Raw genomic sequence first — 22,952 nt, forward strand, 5'->3', positions numbered from 1 at the left:
TTTTCTACCGGAAACGAGTTATGATTGCTTTTGATTGGACGGCGTAGTTATGTTGTTGTTGATAATTTGATTGTTTACGTTTGACAAAAAACAGTCACACATGCTGAGAATTCATGCAGCCACTTCACCGAGGAAGTCCTCAACTAGGTCTAGATCTAGAATAAGGTAATTAAATCTAGGTAGAGTCTTTAGACTACTGCAAATCGAGATCTTCACTATCTTTATCTAAAATCTAAACGAAAATGCTAAAATCTGAGTTTAAATTTTAAAAAAAGAGTTTCAGACGATATTTATTATTTATAATTTAATGATTAATGATAATTAATCTAATCACTAATTTGAGACATTTGATTATTTTGAGTAATCTACTAGATCTAGAATAGATCTAGATAATACTATAGTAGATCTAGAAGTCTAGATCTATCCCTGGGTCAGGCTATGTCAAGTTGATCTATGTCCATGAAACATGATGATTGTGCTAATACTAATATGTTTATATTACTATTAGCCTTTATTAGGTCATTGTTTTTTGTGAATGTTTTGTGAGAAAGTAATTAACAGGAAGTGAGGCAATAAAAAAGGAGAGTCTTCTAGATCTATGTCTACATTTATAAACACCAAGTCTCTGTTATTATTATTGTTATTATTAATTAATGTCTACAAGCTACAGTATGTTATTTATTTATCTGTGACAACAGAACAATGATGATCATGCTGTTCCATCTGATCAATCATCATCAGTGGTTCTCATTTTTTTTTTACCCAAGGACCTCTTCTCTTTATTAAGACAAAACCTGCACACATTCTACATGGAAATGCATGGGTTCAATTTAATAGGCCAGACAATACCCTGTTGGGAATATACAAGTAATAAATGTCTTTAAATCTTTGGTTTAGGTTGTCATAGAATAGTAAATAGGCTAATAGACAGTGGTGAAGGGCAGTTGATTATTATTAAAATTTTCTGATTGGATAAACTGGCTTTTAGCTAACAAGGTATTTTAATAAATGTATACAATTTTGATTTTTCTGTGGACCCCCTATGTTCTAGGGGTCTGCTGACGACAGTTTAATAACTACTGATCCAATCTAGATCTGTTATCCAGCTTAGTAATCTAGTAGTCATTAGTAATAGATATATTATATGGCTCTGAGTCTGAGGCTTACCAGAATGGAGAGTGTCAGCATTGACCTAATTTGATAAAATGTCCGGCTTTTGCTCAGTAGCATATTATTCAGGAATCATTCATATCTTCTGGTCTAAACAAACATAATCTATCATACGTTGATTTTTTTTTTTTTACAATGGTCTTTTTTTTTTTAGAGGTGTTTGTATATTCTAGGATGTTAAAAAAACAACTGTTACAATAGTTACTGAAGTTATGTAAATTTTTTCTTTAGCATTTCCTCATGTAATGCTAACTTTGAAAGTGAGCTTTTCATGAGCAACACACAGTGACCAAAAAAAAGATTTATGGACCATCCATCCATCTTTAAGAGGCTCTTTTTTTTTTTCCACAAAATTCTTTTCAAAGAAAATGTCATGCCTCATGAGTTCCACATGTAATTTATTTGCAAATGATGAACTAAAGTAAAAAAGTCATTTTGTCTGATAAATATATTAGCCTATTTAATATTGTAGCTGTAGTTATAAGGATTTTGATTTACTGACATGTTTTATAGAATACATTGTAAACCTAGTTTTTTAAGTTGTCCTCCTTTGGAAGGGTTTGACCTCCTTTTGTCCTTATATGGGCATGTTGGTGCCTGGTGATCCAAAGTATGACTGTATGATGTTATAGATCTACTATATTCTCTATGCTATCTTTCTGATCCAGATCTAGATCTACACAAAATTAGATTTAAAATCTATGTATTGATCATTTATTAGTATCAAATATTTTTTATGTTTCATCTATCCAGATCATTTGCTTATAGTATCCAATAGTAATTATGCATGGACAAAGAACATATTCATTAAGAAAACACAATGAGATTTCTAAGGCTGCTTTAAATCAACAGAAAGATTTGTTATTCAATGAAATAGTGCTGAAAGGTAACCATATTTATGTTGTTATGTTATGTATGTCAGTGAATAGTGCTGACTATGTAGAATTTATTAGATTAAAAAATTAAGAGCAACTTGACAGTTTGATAAAATATTTGCACTTGAAAAATTCTTAATTGCATCATGATGCAATTATTTCAACTAGCTTGGCAAAAATATATTAGTTCTTATTATTAGATTTAGTAAACTAGTTTAGTTTTTTATTTTTAAAATATGTGTTAACTTATTTTCACCAATTTTTTTTTATATTTAAGAAGAATGTTCAGAGAATTCAGCTCTAAAGCCTCAAATACATTCTAAACACAAGTAAGTGTATTTAGTTTACATTATTTCCTTATTTATGTATTCTTTTTTTTTTTTACTTATATTACTTATTTCCTCCTGTACTATTTTATTGAATACATTGTGGACAGGTTGATATCCAGTTGATATCGGCAGTGCATGACCTGGTAAAAGATTAAGTGCTAACCTTTAGTACTGTCATTACATTGTAGACTTTTTAAAAAAAATACATTATTTTTATACCACACTTTAAGGGCTAGTCTGTTCTCACTAAAATAGTTTGCTCTTGGTATGTTTTCTACCTTTGTCTTGCTATTTACTTCTGCTACATTATCTTTTATTTAACTCTTTGTAACTTCACTAAACATTGACAATAATTGCTCTGAAAACATTTTTGTCAAAAATTATTTTAATTTTAAAAATGTTTCAAGCTAATATTTTCTCTCACAAATATTTAGGGACAAAGCGGTTAAAAAACGCCCAACTAAAGGCAATAGGAAAAGAAATCTGCATGATTCCATTCATTTGTTCAAAGACACATTACTGAGAAAGAAGGTAAAATTTATATTTAGACAATTTTGTATAGCTAAGTTTATTGTTTTGTCACCATATTTACCAATAATCTTGACTGGCATGTTACAAACATTTGCATCAAATCATATTATCTACAATGAATAAGTAATCTGCTGATACCGTATCCTACTGTCCCTTTTTTTTAAATCTATTTGTATTTCTAGTGTGTAAACATTTATTGTCTTTTGTGTGTGTATACTTAACATTTTAGAAAGTGAAAGAAAATTTCAACTCAAAAGGAGCAACTAGAAACAAAGAGCAATGTCTAGGAAGTCCAAAGATAATGGATACACTTGTAAGCACTGATGATACTTCTGAATCACTCATCTTGTTGCAAGATCCTGATGATAAATATAAATCAAGAAATTTTGTTTGTCAGCAAAAGTTTAATCTCAAGGGAGACAAATCTGACTTACCCTGTGAAGAATTTGATCTGGAGGAAAGTATTGAGATTCCAAGAGATATCAAAGGTAGGTAATTATTTTCTCAAGTTATTTAGATACATTTTACCTATAGCCCTCTATAACCTATAAGACAATGAACTTCTGGCTGACAGGTCAAGAAAGTTTTAATAAAAATGAGCATTGAAGTCACATGATCCAATGAAAGATTAAAAGTGATAAGAATGAAGAAAACACAGCAGAGAAACCGAATTTAAAGCCTTACTAAGCTAGAACTGCACTGATGAAATAGACAGTAACACACTAAATCAATGTTGGGAACATTCTCATGATGTTACACAAACATAAACAAGTATCAACAATGTCACCACAATATCATTATTATATTTTGAGGTAATCATTATATCTGATGGTAATTAGTCATCTATTGGTCAAGAGAAACACATTTCAAAGTAATAGGATACCATTCACTTTGTTCTTTTTCCTAAAAATCAGCAAGTTAGTTCAAAACAAATGTTATCCCAGGACTGAAACATGAGCATGTAGTTAGAACCTGTATTGGTAACATAGTGAAGTGATCACTTATTGGATTCATTAATGATTGGACTCAATTTTCTGACATTAAATTGGTTTGAATAAATAGCTTTTTATTCATTGTTTCTATTTATATACGTCTTGCAAACCTTTAATGACCACTGATGCTGAGAACATTGTTTTTAAAAATCCTTAATAAAAAAACTTTCACTTTATTATTAATTGATCAACATGATCTAGAATTTAAATAGAATTAATTAAAATGTTTTTATGCAGTTTATGTTTCTTTGTTTGTAGTAGTTAGAAATACATAATGCCCTGTAGGCCTACATGTTTTGTTTTCTATTGTATCACTTCTTCCTCTGGTTAAATTGTCCAATTTTGTATGTATAGTTTTCACTGAACATATTTTTTTAAAAAGGATATTCTAATGTTAATTATTAACTGTGTGTCTTCCATTATCCATCTTATAATAAATAAGAGCATACTCAATTAACAAATAAACATGATTAAATTTAGTTTGTCTTAACACTGTTGCCCTGGCCACTTTTTGAGACAGAATCATACACTTTACTACTGGTCTTTTTCAATCCAGGCTTGTATTAATACAAGTTGTTGTTTTTTTTAACAAAGCTTATATTAACTCACTCTGTCTGTCTGGTACAAAGTTTGTACATGTTATCTCTCCCAGACCCAATTTCGAATCTAGCTGAAATTTTGCACAATCATTTCTTTTACCTGACAAAACAAGAATGCATTTTTAAAATGTAGCCAATTAGATAATCAACTTTTGGTAATTAATTGTTTTGTTTGGTATCTTGAACAAGGGAAAGAAATTGTACTTGGCTGATGTGTTGGTATAAGTTAAATTAGTCCCTTTTATACTTTGTAGAGAGAAAAGTTGGAGACTAACAATAGATAACTATAAAACCTTCTATTTTTGTAAGCACTTCCATGGCACGGTGGTTAGTGAACTAGCTTGAGGAGGCTATAGCCCTCGATTTTGAATTCACATTGTTTCTTTTTTTAGACACCCTTTTCTTCTTACCCCTTTCCAACTAGTCCAGAAAAGTGATTAGAATCCTAGCGTAGTGAGAAAGTGATAGAATCCTAGTGTAGTGAGAAAGTGATAGAATCATAGCATAGTGAGAAAGTGATAGAATCCTAGCATAGTGAGAAAGCTGAAAGCATGAACATGTGTTCAACAAAAACAATTGGTAAAAATATTAGTAATCTCACAGATTTATTATTTTTAGTCTAGATCTGTTGCACATTTAAATACATAACTGATCTAACCAATTGATACAAGTACACTTTGTTTTTTTTTAAACTATTTCTTATGTTTTTCTTGTTTATTATTGCCCTTACAAATAGTTGAGTTTCTGGTCATTGCCTGAAAGCTCATTATTGTTTGATTATTTTATATTGACTTGTATAAAAATACAATTTTTGTTTTTATATTTATCTACAGGGACTTGGAGTGGGCCCTCCAGACTCCTTGGGATTAGTCCTCCTGTAGATCTAGTACCCAGTGATGATGAGTGTCTGATTACTTCTCCACCTCCCAGCACAGCAAAGAAAGAAAAGATATTATCTGATGAGAACTGGGTTACATACAGTTGTTAAGAATTTTTTTTTTTAAATTAATATTATTTTGTACATAATATGTACATTATAAGTTATTTGTTCAATATACAACTTTAATTATATTTTCATTTTAAACCTACCGGTAGCTGCATCTTTTCTGTATCAAATATATTGCAGTAACCTAGCAAACAGCTGAACCACAGAAACTCAACCAAAGGTTGTAAAATAAAACACATTTAATAAGTAGCAGTAAATAGAGCAAAAATGAAACCCTCTAAGCCATACACTAAGTTCTATCACTTGTTTACACTTTCTTGGCCATAAAACTTGTCCTCTTTAGCCAGTTCATAGTACACAATCTCATACCAAATGGCAGTGCACAGTACAGAGTTACAACAATATTATAAGATTTTTTTTTCTATTGCTAACTTTTGATCTGAAAGTTTGTATTTCCTTTCAGTTTCTAAAATCCATTTTTGCTCAACAATTAAGGATCAGCAGAAAAATATTTACATTATATAAATAGATTTGTGAAAAAAATATTTCTTAGCAGTTTACAAAACATTTAGTGGAATGTGAGGTTATAGTTTTATCTGCTTCATAGATTGCACAGTTTTAGTAATGAAGAAGATTATATATATAATATTTTTTTGACATCTAACATTTAAGTGATTATGGATTGCTGCTTGGTCATGTTTTATGCTCTCTGGATTGTTGTCTTGAAAGGCCTGGCTTAGAACAATGCAGGCTGCCATCCTAACAGAAGTTTTGGGCTAGTATGTAATAATCTTCAGTTGTGAAGGAACATTGAAAACTTGTACAGCAAACAAAAACAATGATTTTAACAATTATTTATACAGAAGAGAATCGTCTTTATGTGCATGTAATTAGGTGAATCAAAGAAATGAGAGGAAGTGGCTGGACTTAGAAATACTTTAGGGGATTACTTTTTGAGAACATATTTGAAGGCTTCCTCCTCATTTGGTATATGCTCCAGGCTGTTGTCTTGAGGGTTTGAACCCTGCCATCCTTTGCTGTCTTGCAGGAAGTTTGAGCTAGGACATCATCATTTTCATTAAGGAAAGTGCAAAAACTAAAAAGTCAAACCAAAATGAAACATGAAACAAAGTTTTATCTTAACCAGATTGTCTTTCTTTTTTTTTTCTTTAAATGTAATATATTTGTATTTATCATTGCCTGAAGTGATTGCATATTTATAACATGAGGAATCTATTTGATAGCTGATGTACACGGAGCTAGAAGTGTATCTACTGACACAGGAAGTTGCAGGAAATCAATCTCATCCAAGTTTACATACACATATATATCAACATATACAGAAAATTCCAGTAAGTAGGTTTATAACTTTTGTGTGTGTGTGACATTTACTTCATTTGGTGATAAGAGAAATAGAAGTAAAAGTTCCCCTTTCAGACCTTGTGGTCTAGAGGGCAGATGATGTAAAGGTTGTTTCTGTGGCCCACAGTTAACGAGTTGTCATGTGGCCAACACAATGACCAACTGCCTTTACTTTTCCCCAACTAATGTCAGGTACCCTTTGGAGCTGGGTAGACTCAGAGGCGCCCTAAGATCCTGAAATAAAAAAAAAAACAGTCTTCACCCAGGACCTGGTTAGGAAGCCAAGCGCTTTATCACTCAGCCACTGTGCCTCTTGATAAGATAAATAGTCTAGAAAAATGTAGTTGCAGTAGATATTACTGTCTAGAATTGATGTGTGTTGGTGTAAATAAAAAAAACTTGAAATTGTTGATTCATTTAATTAACTATTTTACTAATTAAGACATGAATCAGAATGAAATGCTTTAGTTTTAATAACATGGATCAATTTTCTCATAATTTTCTCATGCAATACATCATAAAATGATTTTGTCTTGTTATCATATACTGCCACTGTTTTAAATATTGAGTGATACATTTCCCAGTGAAAACATTTTAATCACTACAACATTTAAAGATGCAACAATTTTATTTTCAATTCATTTGCCGACCAATGACAAACAAATTTACTAGAAAAAGTTTGAATTGTTCAATAAAATTTTTATTTTAGTATTTTGTTATTTAAGCAGAGAGCAAAACTTCCTGTGGTGAAAGGTCATCCTCACCTCATGTGATCTTCAAGAAAGCCTGCCCTAACTTAAACTCAACTACTTACTGGAATAAGGAAGATATTGGTGCCATACATTTTCCAGACTCTATATCTCCTATATTCAAAATGCCTGATGTTCCTAAAAGTAAGTGGCACAACTTCAAGTCTTCCTAAACCTTTGCTCTTATTAGATTATAATACTTCTTACACAGTAATTTAAGAGTCATTTCACATAATTTATTCTCTAATTGTTTACAGATGAACTTTTAAAAAAGAATCAAGAAAAGTGGTATGTACATTTGTTCACATACATTTGATGTTTGTTCTAAATGCATACATTCTTATTAATAAAGATCACAATACAAACTTTTAGCTCATGTTGTTGAGAAAACAAAATCATTTTTCTGTTCAATTTATACTGAAGCAGTCCTAGGAGCCACTCCTCTATAGATTTTTTTTACTGGGCTTAGTATCTTCCTTGTTGTCTAGCTAGCATTGTTATAGGGAATTGTTATAGGGCATTGTTGTAGCATGTTTTGTATAGTCTGATCTCAGATTTAGCTACCAAACCAATTGGTCTGGAGTGGCTTTTTATACCAAATTTAACCAAACATTTAGTCTTCTCTACAAACATTGTGCCTAATCAGACATTTAGTCTTCTCTGAAAACATTGTGCCTAATCAGACATTTAGTCTTCTCTGAAAACATTGTGCCTAATCAGACATTTAGTCTTCTCTGAAAACATTGTGCCTAATCAGACATTTAGTTTTCTCTGAAAACATTGTGCCTAATCAGACATTTAGTCTTCTCTGAAAACATTGTGCCTAATCAGACATTTAGTCTTCTCTGAAAACATTGTGCCTAATCAGACATTTAGTCTTCTCTGAAAACGTTTTCTAATCAGACATTTAGTCTTCTCTGAAAACATTGTACCCTCTTACACTAATGTTTACTTTTGTCTTAGTGTAGTTTTATAAGGTAAGACTTGTGGCTCAGAGTTTACACTCTCTTTCATATCTTTTAAAGCACTTTCCTGATTGTCAAATCACAGGGTTAAGAAATAGGGAAAAAAATCTTTCTTTTAAGACAATTACTGAGGTATATATTTGAGGTTTTAGCATCGTAAGGGTTATTTTATGTGGTTTTAGGTTTGTAAGGGTTGCTTAAACTAGCCTGGTAAACCAATTATATGAGCTTCATCCAAATCTAAATAGCATGAATAACTACTTTCTTTCAGGTGTAGGATGTGAGATTTTTATTTTTACAAAGCTTATATCAACTCATTTTGTTGGTGACCCGTCAAAATAACGCCGACAAAATAGCGTGAAATTTCCCGACAAAATAGCGCAAGACAAAATAGCGTGGACTTATATATGATGTGTATAAAAGTGCCGGATTATTAGTAATTTTATATCAAGGGCATCATTTTGTTAATGTCTCTACCTTTTTTAATATTAATAGATCTGAAATTATGCCATATTTGCAGAGAACGAGAGGATGGCTGCCTGGTCGTGCGGTTTGCGCGCTGGATTGTCGTTTGGAGAGTTATTTAAATTTTATATCATTTGTATTTGAATTTGTATGACTATTGGGAGGACAACTTTATTGGTCGCCAGGGACGAAACCGCAGAGTGACTCCAAAATTTCCTATAGCATTATGGAATGTTAGAGATCGTGTGCAGGACAATATACCACAAACAAACAATTCAGTGGAGGGATGGCTCCATGCATTTCAACTGTCTATTGACAATCATCACCCTAATGTGTACAAGTTGATCTCTCACTTGCTCAGAGAATAGGAGAACACTGAGAACAAGATTCTGAGGTACAATGCTGGAGAATGAAGTAAAGCTGCAAATAAGACAAAGTACCTCCAACTTAACAGACGACTTGAAGCTATATTACCATTGTACAGAAACAAGCCAGTGATGGAATTTCTACGTGACATTTTCTACAATTTAACTTTGTGAAATTTTGTGTGTGTGTGTGTGTACATTTGACACATATCTTTGCGTGTTTTCGAAGTATACTTTTGACATGTAAATAAATGTTATATTTTGAAATTATTCATTTTACCTTATTATGATTTTGCTTATTTATGTTTTAAGATATCTAAAGTGTTTCCTGCAAAATGACTGAAATATATTTTTTTCTGCGCTATTTTGTCCAAGCTATTTTGACGGGGTACCCATTTTATCTGTCTGTCTGTTTGGTAAAAAGTGTGTACACGTTATTTCTCCCACACCCATTCTCGGATCCAGTTACAACTTTGCAATAATTATTCATTGGTGTAACCAACAAGGGAAATTAATCCTTCTGTATTAACAGATATGGCTAAATATGTAGTGTTTTACCTTTACCTATCCCTTAGTCTGTTGGACCGTTGGGGCACCAAGCAAGATTTGTTGACCATCTTTCTCCATTCCTCCCTGTCTTTTGCCTTGTTTAAAACCTCTATCAATGGTAGGCCCGTCCAATCTTTTATGTTCTCCCATCACTTTCTCTGTCTGCCTCTTCTTATTTTTCCTGGTACTGTTCCCTGAAGGAAGGTCTTTGCGAGCCCCGTAGATCTTGTAATATGGCCATATATTTTAAGCTTGCGTTTCTTTACAATAGTTAGCAGGTCATCATGGGGTCCGATCGCTGCAGTAACCCTATCTCGTGGTTTGTGATGCAGTCTTTGAAAATGATGCCTAGGATCCTTAATTAGCATTCCATTGCTAGGATCCTCCTCTCTTGCTCTGCAGTCAGCGTCCAAGACTCACAAGCATATAAAAATGTGGCCATGATCAGGGAGCGCATCAGTCTGATTTTGGTGCTGAGGGCCAAGCCCTTGTCTTTCCAAATTATTTTCAGTTTTGAAAGGGCTGCTGTGGACTGTGCTGTTTCATGTTTGGGCCAGTAGTTCGGGTTTTGTTCCCTTAACTGAGACAATAGCTCCGAGGTATTTGAAGCTGTTAACACTAGTCAGCTTTTCACCTCCTATACTGATGCCTCTTTTAAAGCCGTATTGGCAATTGGTCATAATTTGTTGTTTTTTTCGTCATTTATTTGCATGCCATATGTAGTGTTTAGTCTCTTTAAATAATTGCTAATACTATTTCTCCCACAGGCTTTAAACAATTAATTAGTGTAACTAAAAAAACATGAATCAATTAACAAATTACCCAATTAGTCGATTAATAATTGGTAATTATTTTGTTTTGATATTGAATAAGGGAAATAAATGGCTCCTTATATATATATATATAAATATTGCTCCTTCTGTCTTGGAAGACAATGGATGCACCCAGATGAGTCACTGGCTTTGGTTATGTCTTGAGATGGGGCAGAATCTGGAGTGACTGATCAAGCTAATTCTGGAGTTGCAGAGTTTGCCACATTATATATAGTTATATTTTGCTTGTTTTCTAAGTAGTGTCTGTAAATAAGTTTCAGGTAGTCATATAACTTTTTTCCATTATCAGCATTATCAAAGTAATGGCTTATTATATGCCCACTTGTTTGTTTGTTTTTTCAAGGAAAAGCCTCAGGGTGCATGAAAAAGTTGAACAGGAACCTAAATGTTCCACTCAATTATTTGTGTCTATTTCTTCAAGCCAGAACAAAATGTTTAACTCTGTTTCAACAATACCTGAAGGTAATCTGTTACTTTTTGTATTTACTAACTTCAAACAAACAAAAAATATTCAAGCTATAGTTCCATGCTTTCTCAAGAGACAACAGATAGATGAATTACTGGTGTTGATAATTCACCTTGAGACAAATCAGAATTGTCTTTGGCTAACAAGCTGATTCTGGAGAAGCATTTTGACACAGTTTATGCATGATAATGATTTGGTCTTACATTATCCAATAGGTCAGCTTTCTTCTTTTTTTCTTGTCTATGGCTCTCTGCCACCATGCACATCTTTATATCTTGTCTGATCTAGGGCTATTTCTTTCCACCTATCTGCATTCAGAGGTGTGGTCTTGCTTGCACACATCTCTGATGGGTAGTTGGTTATCCATTGAGACTAATTCCCTCTGAAACCTCAAGCCTTTTTCTGTCTGGTTAGAGACCATGCTCTTTCCAAGAGCTACACATGATGTGCCAAAGATCATGTATGAAAGCTGTTAACTTTCATAAAAAAGATCAAACTACACAGGCTTGTTGAAGAGTATTCTGGTCTCTGCAGTCATTTTAACACACTCCCAGGCTTGCTTGGTGAGTTTTCTGCTTAAGTTTGTCTACTTTCACTAACTCCATGCTAAAACATGACCCACATTTCTATCTCTAGTAACAAAGAATAAAGTCATTAATTTCTCTATTGTTTTCCAGACAGTAAGACCCAAGGGCCTCAAGAAACTTTTAATCCAGAGACAACAAAAACAGGATACAATGTGAAAGGTGTTTTTGAAAATTCAGCAGAGCTTGTACCAGTTAGTAATAAGGTGATTCTTCAATGCCTCTAAACCCCTATGAACTTATCTTTGTTGAATCTTTTTTTTTTTATTTTATCGTACATGTCAAGATTATAATTTTCAGTTAAAATGTAATTTCAATTTAAAGAATATGGTCATAAATTTAATTGGTAACTTGGCTTTAACTGTCATTAGCACTTTGATTAATATTTATATACTTTTCACACAGATAGTGTTGACATTATGTCTATTAGATTTACATAGAGGATATTTGTGTGTGTGTGTATATAATTCAAAAGAAAATTTTTAAGATAAGAAAGTGAAATCTATAGATCCATAAAGTGTTAGAAATGGAAGGTGAGACAAGAAAGTGAAATCAATGGATCCATAAAGTGTTAGAAATGGAAGGTGAGATAAGAAAGTGAAATCTATAGATCCATAAGGTGTTAGAAATGGAAGGTGAGATAAGAAAGTGAAATCTATAGATCCATAAGGTGTTAGAAATGGAAGGTGAGACAAGAAAGTGAAATCAATGGATCCATAAAGTGTTAGAAATGGAAGGTGAGATAAGAAAGTGAAATCTATAGGTCCATAAAGTGTTAGAAATGGAAGGTGAGATAAGAAAGTGAAATCTATAGATCCATAAAGTGTTAGAAATGGAAGGTGAGACAAGAAAGTGAAATCAATGGATCCATAAAGTGTTAGAAATGGAAGGTGAGATAAGAAAGTGAAATCTATAGATCCATAAAGTGTTAGAAATGGAAGGTGAGATAAGAAAGTGAAATCTATAGGTCCATAAAGTGTTAGAAATAGAAGGTGAGATAAGAAAGTGAACTCATTGGATCTATAAAGTGTTAGAAATGGAAGGTGAGATAAGAAAGTGAAATCTATAGATTCATAAGGTGTTAGAAATGGAAGGTGAGATAAGAAAGTGAAATCTGTAGATCCATAAAGTGTTAGAAATGGAAGGTGAGATAAGAAAGTGAAATCTATAGGTCCATAAAGTGTTAGAAATGGAAGGTGAGATAAGAAAGTGAAATCTATAGGTCCATAAAGTGTTAGAAATGGAAGGTGAGATAAGAAAGTGAAATCTATAGGTCCATAAAGTGTTAGAAATGGAAGGTGAGATAAGAAAGTGAAATCTATAGATCCATAAAGTGTTAGAAATGGAAGGTGAGATAAGAAAGTGAAATCTATAGATCCATAAAGTGTTAGAAATGGAAGGTGAGACAAGAAAGTGAAATCTGTAGATCCATAAAGTGTTAGAAATGGAAGGTGAGATAAGAAAGTGAAATCTGTAGATCCATAAAGTGTTAGAAATGGAAGGTGAGATAAGAAAGTGAAATCTGTAGATCCATAAAGTGTTAGAAATGGAAGGTGAGATAAGAAAGTGAAATCTATAGATCCATAAGGTGTTAGAAGTGGAAGGTGAGATAAGAAAGTGAAATCTATAGATCCCTAAAGTGTTAGAAATGGAAGGTGAGATAAGAAAGTGAACTCATTGGATCTATAAAGTGTTAGAAATGGAAGGTGAGATAAGAAAGTGAAATCTATAGATCCATAAAGTGTTAGAAATGGAAGGTGAGATAAGAAAGTGAAATCTATAGGTCCATAAAGTGTTAGAAATGGAAGGTGAGATAAGAAAGTGAAATCTATAGATCCATAAAGTGTTAGAAATGGAAGGTGAGACAAGAAAGTGAACTCATTGGATCTATAAAGTGTTAGAAATGGAAGGTGAGATAAGAAAGTGAACTCATTGGATCTATAAAGTGTTAGAAATGGAAGGTGAGATAAGAAAGTGAAATCTATAGATCCATAAAGTGTTAGAAATGGAAGGTGAGACAAGAAAGTGAACTCATTGGATCTATAAAGTGTTAGAAATGGAAGGTGAGATAAGAAAGTGAAATCTATAGATCCATAAAGTGTTAGAAATGGAAGGTGAGATAAGAAAGTGAACTCATTGGATCTATAAAGTGTTAGAAATGGAAGGTGAGATAAGAAAGTGAAATCAATGGATCTATAAAGTGTTAGAAATGGAAGGTGAGATAAGAAAGTGAAATCTATAGATCCATAACGTGTTAGAAATGGAAGGTGAGACAAGAAAGTGAAATCAATGGATCCATAGAGTGTTAGAAATGGAAGGTGAGACAAGAAAGTGAAATCAATGGATCCATAGAGTGTTAGAAATGGAAGGTGAGATAAGAAAGTGAAATCTATAGATCCATAAAGTGTTAGAAATGGAAGGTGAAACAAGAAAGTGAAATCTATAGATCCATAACGTGTTAGAAATGGAAGGTGAGACAAGAAAGTGAAATCAATGGATCCATAGAGTGTTAGAAATGGAAGGTGAGACAAGAAAGTGAAATCAATGGATCCATAAAGTGTTAGAAATGGAAGGTGAGATAAGAAAGTGAAATCTATAGATCCATAAGGTGTTAGAAATGGAAGGTGAGATAAGAAAGTGAAATCTATAGATCCATAAGGTGTTAGAAATGGAAGGTGAGACAAGAAAGTGAAATCAATGGATCCATAAAGTGTTAGAAATGGAAGGTGAGATAAGAAAGTGAAATCTATAGGTCCATAAAGTGTTAGAAATGGAAGGTGAGATAAGAAAGTGAAATCTATAGATCCATAAAGTGTTAGAAATGGAAGGTGAGACAAGAAAGTGAACTCATTGGATCTATAAAGTGTTAGAAATGGAAGGTGAGATAAGAAAGTGAACTCATTGGATCTATAAAGTGTTAGAAATGGAAGGTGAGATAAGAAAGTGAAATCTATAGATCCATAAAGTGTTAGAAATGGAAGGTGAGACAAGAAAGTGAACTCATTGGATCTATAAAGTGTTAGAAATGGAAGTTGAGATAAGAAAGTGAAATCTATAGATCCATAAAGTGTTAGAAATGGAAGGTGAGATAAGAAAGTGAACTCATTGGATCTATAAAGTGTTAGAAATGGAAGGTGAGATAAGAAAGTGAAATCTATAGATCCATAACGTGTTAGAAATGGAAGGTGAGACAAGAAAGTGAAATCAATGGATCCATAGAGTGTTAGAAATGGAAGGTGAGACAAGAAAGTGAAATCAATGGATCCATAGAGTGTTAGAAATGGAAGGTGAGATAAGAAAGTGAAATCTATAGATCCATAAAGTGTTAGAAATGGAAGGTGAAACAAGAAAGTGAAATCTATAGATCCATAAAGTGTTAGAAATGGAAGGTGAGACAAGAAAGTGAAATCAATGGATCTATAAAGTGTTAGAAATGGAAGGTGAGACAAGAAAGTGAAATCTATAGATCCATAAAGTGTTAGAAATGGAAGGTAAGAAAGTGAAATCTATAGATCCATAAAGTGTTAGAAATGGAAGGTGAGATAAGAAAGTGAAATCTATAGATCCATAAAGTGTTAGAAATGGAAGGTAAGAAAGTGAAATCTATAGATCCATAAAGTGTTAGAAATGGAAGGTAAGAAAGTGAAATCTATAGATCCATAAAGTGTTAGAAATGGAAGGTAAGAAAGTGAAATCTATAGATCTATAAAATGTTAGAAATGGAAGGTAAGAAAGTGAAATCAATGGATCTATAAAGTGTTAGAAATGGAAGGTAAGAAAGTGAAATCTATAGGTCCATAAAGTGTTAGAAATGGAAGGTAAGAAAGTGAAATCTATAGGTCCATAAAGTGTTAGAAATGGAAGGTAAGAAAGTGAAATCTATAGATCCATAAAGTGTTAGAAATGGAAGGTAAGAAAGTGAAATCTATAGATCCATAAAGTGTTAGAAATGGAAGGTAAGAAAGTGAAATCTATAGGTCCATAAAGTGTTAGAAATGGAAGGTAAGAAAGTGAAATCTATAGGTCCATAAAGTGTTAGAAATGGAAGGTAAGAAAGTGAAATCTATAGGTCCATAAAGTGTTAGAAATGGAAGGTAAGAAAGTGAAATCTATAGATCCATAAAGTGTTAGAAATGGAAGGTAAGAAAGTGAAATCTATAGGTCCATAAAGTGTTAGAAATGGAAGGTAAGAAAGTGAAATCTATAGGTCCATAAAGTGTTAGAAATGGAAGGTAAGAAAGTGAAATCTATAGATCCATAAAGTGTTAGAAATGGAAGGTAAGAAAGTGAAATCTATAGGTCCATAAAGTGTTAGAAATGGAAGGTAAGAAAGTGAAATCTATAGGTCCATAAAGTGTTAGAAATGGAAGGTAAGAAAGTGAAATCTATAGGTCCATAAAGTGTTAGAAATGGAAGGTAAGAAAGTGAAATCTATAGGTCCATAAAAGTGTTAGAAATGGAAGGTAAGAAAGTGAAATCTATAGATCCATAAAGTGTTAGAAATGGAAGGTAAGAAAGTGAAATCTATAGATCCATAAAGTGTTAGAAATGGAAGGTAAGAAAGTGAAATCTATAGATCCATAAAGTGTTAGAAATGGAAGGTAAGAAAGTGAAATCAATGGATCTATAAAGTGTTAGAAATGGAAGGTAAGAAAGTGAAATCTATAGGTCCATAAAGTGTTAGAAATGGAAGGTAAGAAAGTGAAATCTATAGGTCCATAAAGTGTTAGAAATGGAAGGTAAGAAAGTGAAATCTATAGGTCCATAAAGTGTTAGAAATGGAAGTTGAGATAAGAAAGTGAAATCTATAGATCCATAAAGTGTTAGAAATGGAAGGTAAGAAAGTGAAATCTATAGGTCCATAAAGTGTTAGAAATGGAAGGTAAGAAAGTGAAATCAATGGATCTATAAAGTGTTAGAAATGGAAGGTAAGAAAGTGAAATCTATAGATCTATAAAGTGTTAGAAATGGAAGGTAAGAAAGTGAAATCTATAGATCCATAAAGTGTTAGAAATGGAAGGTAAGAAAGTGAAATCTATAGATCCATAAAGTGTTAGAAATGGAAGGTAAGAAAGTGAAATCTATAGATCAATAAAGTGTTAGAAATGGAAGGTAAGAAAGTGAAATCAATGGATCTATAAAGTGTTAGAAATGGAAGGTAAGAAAGTGAAATCAATGGATCTATAAAGTGTTAGAAATGGAAGGTAAGAAAGTGAAATCTATAGATCCATAAAGTGTTAGAAATGGAAGGTAAGAAAGTGAAATCTATAGATCCATAAAGTGTTAGAAATGGAAGGTAAGAAAGTGAAATCTATAGATCCATAAAGTGTTAGAAATGGAAGGTAAGAAAGTGAAATCTATAGATCCATAAAGTGTTAGAAATGGAAGGTAAGAAAGTGAAATCTATAGATCCATAAAGTGTTAGAAATGGAAGGTAAGAAAGTGAAATCTATAGGTCCATAAAGTGTTAGAAATGGAAGTTGAGATAAGAAAGTGAAATCTATAGATCCATAAAGTGTTAGAAATGGAAGGTGGAGAGAAGGCATAAGGAATGGAAAACAAAATGTATAGAGAGATGGACAGACAGAACAACTAAATTGGAAGTGATCTAAGCACATAATAAAACTGAAACCAGCTTTTGAACAAACATGGATTGAACATCATCCAGCAAGCACCAGTCTGTATTGTATTAGCAATCGTGTATTGTATTCTCTAGAGTATTGGTTGCCTGAGTCAGCCAGGAATACCAATGACTTGGTAGAATTTAAGACTTTAAATTGTGAAGAAATTTGTTTTTTTTAAATGACACCATATTTGATCAATGTCTCTATGTGTATGTGTTTAAAGGCACATCAGGGGCGTAGCTAGGAAATAGCCATCATTTAGGGGGTCGGGGGGATTTTCAAATTCTCTCCCCTCCTCCCCCCACCCTAGCTACGCCACTGAGGCCCATTGCTTTTCTTTTCTAATGTCAGGTTGATGTAGTGGCTCCAAATAAAGAAGTGAAGTCCAGTACACCTCATCATGGCTCCACCAGTGTATTCACTGTAGGTATCAGAGATTTATGGATTTTAGTCAGTTAGATGTATATAAATGTATTCATTAATAATATTGTTTTAGTAACTGATCTAAATAACAAAGTCATTATACATTGTTAGTCATAGAGCTCGATATAAAGATAATTTTTATTTAGCATTGACATGTGCATCCCTATGGGCCATGAAAACATTTCTTTGCTTTACCATAGGGCTCATGGTTCATGTGATTTCAACTAAACCTTTTTTTTTTACTTTGGCAATTATAGTTTAACGACTAACTCAAGTCTTTTTCTAGCAAATATCAGCCAGCAGAGTTGAATGTGGAGGACGTCTATTAATCTCTAATTAAAAAGTCATCCTCTGACAGAATTCAAACTTTTTCACTCAGCCCATATAGTGCAGCTCTTTTATGGGCTAAAATATTTTCATTCCATAGTCTTCATCTAAACATTATTTGGTCAAAGTACATGATGTTTCACACTTCAGTGGGTAAGCCATAAAAGAGAGCTAATGGCAGTGTGTAAGCCATAAGAGAGAGCTAATGGCTGTGTGCAAGCCAAGCAAGATCCTCAAGCCTCTGTGCGCAAGCAGAAGAGGAGACCAAATTATCAAATCACATTGTGTGTATGCAAAAGGGAAAACGTTCTTACTGTTAGACTGAATGATCTCAAAATTTTTGATGACATATTGAAATAATCAAACGTAATTTAGGAATACTTAGAAAGAGATCGAAGGTTAAGAAGCTACAAGAGAAGATGTAAACAATACAGTCAATCTCACTCTTGATGTTGACTGTTCACTTGTCTGATTGTACTTCACAGCTTGACCTGTCACCAATCAAATCTGTTCATGATGAGGATGAACTCTACATACACTCCAGCAAAGATGTCAACTCAGAGGAGATCATTGTCCCCAGCTTGATGCAGCTGTCTGATCTCTCAGAGAAAGTTTCTCTTCCAAAAGTTAGTTGAGCATCTTTCATTGCATCACTATTTTAGGTTCAAATATAAAACAGATTTTTAACTCTTTCTTTCTGTAGTATTTCACTACCCTGTTACGATTAAGCTCCAATAACTTTTTAATTTGTTATCAGAAAATGTTTGGTATGGTATAGAATCAAAGGAGAATACATGCTCTTTTTATATAACACAAAGTAAAAATTATAAAAATGAAAACATTAATTTAATTTAATGAGGTCAAATGAACCATAGTATCGTCAATTAGGAGATAAAATTGTCAACAGGTTATGAATGTATTGTTTGATTTGCGCAGCTTTTAGGGTTATACATTATCTAATTGCAGCTGGATGCCCTGGTCTCCATTTAAAGATTACAAATTAACTCATCTAGCGCTTAATGCCCTGAAGAAGGTCTCCATTTAAAGAAAAAAATGCTTAACTGATTATTTCCTAATCTTTTTCCCACATACCTGACATAGCTTAAGCTGTACAAAAAATAATTTATTGATGAGTGCATTGTGATCTCAGTCTTGTATTTGTTAAATGTTTTTTCCTTCATCTCAAGGTAAATCATGAGGATCAAACTTATCAAGTAAACCAGACTCAGGTGGAACCTGCTGAGACCATGCCAGTTCAGTTAGAGATTATTTCTGAAGAGGATAAACAGAGTGTTGAAGTCTTTCACCAGATTGAATTGATTGAACATCCACACCAGACAACTGCCCACATTACCAGTGACCAGGACACATCATTGTGTAATAGTGATAAAGCCATGGATAGTTTGAAGTCCCATTGTGATAATGTCCAAACTAGGGTGAAACCACATGAGGGCTGTGGTCAACTAATTGCACATCATGACAGTGTCAAAGTAAATGAAAGACAGAATCAACAGAGTTTCAGCAAGAACAAAATTATAGCCTCCCCTATCAGCAGGTCTGTTCAAAACAAGAATGATTCCCTAGATAGCAATGCTTGTCAAAGCACTCTACAAGATCAGGTAACTCATCAGACTGAAGTCATAAAAGTTGAAGACCAAACAATATTCAAGGATTCTGTTTGTGCTACCTGCTTTGGTCATATATGTAGCCAGGGGATTTACAAACTTTGTTTGGTCGGTAAGTTGTGTGCCATCAGTCAGTCCATTCTGAAGCGTGCTCAGTAATATTTACCCTGAAAAAAGTGATAATCTAAGTCACTCAGTACTGAAAAAAGTGATAATCTAATTTAATCAGTACTGAAACAGAGTGATAATCTAAGTCAATCAGTATTGAAACAAAAAGATAATCTAAGTCAATCAGTACTGAAACAAAGTCACTGATAATACAAGTCCACTTAGTTTTGAAACAAAGTCTGTGATAATTTGTTGCAGTCAGTGACATGTAACAGTTTTTTTCAAAAATAACAATGAGTTTTTGTTTGCCAGACATTTTGTTCTCTGTAAAGTTTTTTTTTTTTCTTGAATGTGTGGTTAGGTTCAGTGTGTTTTTTTTTTTCTTGAATGTGTGGTTAGGTTCAGTGTGTAGTTTTTTTTTTCTTGAATGTGTGGTTAGGTTCAGTGTGTTTTTTTTTTCTTGAATGTGTGGTTAGGTTCAGTTTGTTTGAATTGCTTTTTTTTCTTGAATGTGTGGTTAGGTTCAGTGTGTTTTTTTTTTCTTGAATGTGTGGTTAGGTTTAGTGTGTTTGAATTGTTTTTTTTTTTCTTGAATGTGTGGTTAGGTTTAGTGTGTTTGAATTGTTTTTTTTTTCTTGAATGTGTGGTTAGGTTCAGTGTGTTTTAATTGTTTTTTCTTGAATGTGTGGTTAGGTTTAGTGTGTTTTAATTGTTTTGTTTTTTTCTTGAATGTGTGGTTAGGTTCAGTGTGTTTTGTTTAATTGTTGTTTTTTTTTTAATGTGTGGTTAGGGGTCAGTAAGTGTGCTTTGTTTAGTCTAAATGCTTGTTTACTTTGATTCGAATTGATGTTTCCTTTCCTAATACATGATGATATTAACAAAATGTTGATTATTGAATCAGTGAAATCAGTATCACTATGTTTGTGTGTTTGTGCTGATATAATTTAGTATAAAGAAAATAAGATTAATACTTATTGTGATTCAGAACATTGAAACTTATTGGGTAATCTCATGTTATCCATACACACCTGCTGGCACAGTAAAGGGCAGTTTACACTCTTTACATCTTAGCTGGAGCAGATCTTAACAAAGTTGTCTTCCCTTAACCAGAAACTAGATCAATTCTATTGGTTCAGTTTTCTTTATTTGTTCTTTGATTTGCATGCTTTCAGTATAGGAACAGTTGTAAGGTGAGAACTGTCGAGTATTGAACTAGCATGCACATTTTCTACCAATTGTAATTAAAAATAATATTTAATTATTTTCATCATTTTACCTTATTAATCCATTCTGATCTATACAATTGTAAATGTAATGAATTTTCATTCAGAATGAGTTATTAAAATATTTAAATGACTTTGTTATCGACATGTTATATAATTTATTTTCTCTCTCTATGTACTAAAAGAAATGAAATCATGTACGTATCTATTTCTAAGGTTCAATTTGTTCTTAAGATTTAAAATGACAGTTAAAATAATTGCTGTTTATTTTTTTGTTTTGTTTACCTAAAATGAATTTAAAGCTTTAACATATATTTTTTGCTAAAATAAAGGAAATAATTATTACAATTTTTGTTAATGAAATTCTTGTGAAAAACAAAATTGTTTGGCAGACAAATTATTATTCACTTTTAGATTTAAAATTGTGGAAATATACAAATAATGACATGTACATTTGACAAACCTTCATCTACGCATTTTGAATTATGATTCATAATATTTGTCTTTGCCTTAGCATGTTTGCATTCTGGTTTTCATTGAATGAATATGAAATTATGCTTCATGTTATCCTATGTTTTTAATGATATGAAAACTAATTATTTAACTTTGCTTTAGTTTATGTTTCGTTGATTATTGATCAAAGTTTGCATTCTGTTGTACATTTTGTTCAGGACCTACTTTTGCTGATAATTCCTCTATAAACTGGATGTTTGATCAACTGTGTATACTATTTATAGTTGCTAACTGTAATGGCTCTTGTTTTGTTAGTGGTTCATTGCTTTGCAGTAGGGGAAGGAGAAATGCCTTGTGATAGCTTTGTGTGATAAATTTCATTGGATCTGTTCAGATGATTACTCAACAGAATAACCGTCATATGGTATAATAATGTGAATATTGTGACATTAATTTCTTGGCAGAATGTTCAATGAATGTATATAAATATTTGAATATATTTACTGATACATACGCTTATAGAGTAGTCCTTATTTCATGTCTTTTCCACAAAAGTTATCCTTCATTATCTCCCCTGCATCTTACCTTCTTCCTTCTAAAAGATAATAATAGTTCATCACTACTAGTCTCGTATGTAACAGTTGTATTCTGAAGGGCACTCTTATTAATTCCCCTTTAACAATACTTTAGAAGTCACTTTCTAACTCAGGGCTGTTGGAATAGAGTTATCTAACATAGACTCAAGTCATAGTACTAGGGAATCAAATGGCTAGATACACACATTGGAAAAATCTTTTTGCAACCTTTGATAATACTTGTGCAATGTTTACAAATTTTTTGTTTATTAAATAAAAGCATTACTGTTGGGAAATCTGTTTTGGATTTTTATGTATTTTTTTAAATTGAGTTTATAGTCTTACAACTCATAGCACTTTCTATCTCTCCTTTTACCTTTCTCTCTTTCTCTGTCTCTCTCTCACACACACACATACCCTCTCTTTTCTCACACACATCATGACCATAAATATATATTGTTTTAATTCCCCTCCAACATTTTTAACTCTTACAGACAAAGATCTACAATTCAATTGCTATTAAAAGTGAACAAAGCTAGTTAACATTGTGCACGCTAGACGTAGAAGTCAAAGCAGAAATCTTTATCAGATCTACCTCCCTTTGCATGTTCAATGTTTCACGAGTCTTAAAGACGACCCATTAAACCATCTGTTACATCAGATCTGAACGTAGTGGTCGTCTCCTTTCGATTAGGACTCAAACTGAAACATTTTAAAACTCCTTTATCCCACTTTCGGTCAGTGTTACAAGGTCATCTGACGTCATGTAAATCGTATAAAAAAATAATTTTAAACCATGTCCTGTTTTTTCATT

General features: G+C 32.6%; 1 protein-coding gene across 6 annotated transcripts; it reads left to right on the forward strand.

Annotated features, from left to right (window-relative positions):
* Positions 1-15: 15 nt before the first annotated feature.
* LOC106080034 (uncharacterized) lies at positions 16-22,434 on the forward strand. Of its 6 annotated transcripts, none has more exons than XM_056024741.1 (14): positions 16-165; positions 1,924-2,056; positions 2,323-2,374; positions 2,809-2,905; positions 3,135-3,393; positions 5,330-5,479; positions 6,687-6,794; positions 7,533-7,697; positions 7,811-7,841; positions 11,074-11,192; positions 11,874-11,986; positions 17,756-17,827; positions 18,640-18,780; positions 19,342-22,434. In XM_056024741.1, exons 2-14 carry the CDS (start codon positions 1,954-1,956, stop codon positions 19,936-19,938), a joined length of 2,007 nt encoding a protein of 668 aa, XP_055880716.1. In that variant the 5' UTR covers positions 16-165; positions 1,924-1,953; the 3' UTR covers positions 19,939-22,434. The 6 variants fall into 6 exon arrangements, with proteins under 6 accessions (XP_055880716.1, XP_055880718.1, XP_055880719.1 ...); XM_056024743.1 differs by having other exon boundaries at positions 5,330-5,476; positions 7,530-7,697; XM_056024744.1 differs by having other exon boundaries at positions 5,330-5,476.
* Positions 22,435-22,952: the final 518 nt, after the last annotated feature.

Source organism: Biomphalaria glabrata, chromosome 3, assembly GCF_947242115.1.
Source record: "Biomphalaria glabrata chromosome 3, xgBioGlab47.1, whole genome shotgun sequence".
NCBI lineage: Eukaryota > Metazoa > Mollusca > Gastropoda > Planorbidae > Biomphalaria > Biomphalaria glabrata.

Coding starts and splice junctions, on each gene's coding strand:
- LOC106080034 (XM_013241317.2), top strand. CDS start 1,954: ATGCATGGACAAAGAACATATTCATTAAGAAAACACAATGAGATTTCT. Junction 6,795..7,529: donor AACATATACAGAAAATTCCA/GTAAGTAGGTTT, acceptor TTGTTATTTAAG/CAGAGAGCAAAACTTCCTGT. Junction 11,193..11,873: donor TGTTTCAACAATACCTGAAG/GTAATCTGTTAC, acceptor ATTGTTTTCCAG/ACAGTAAGACCCAAGGGCCT.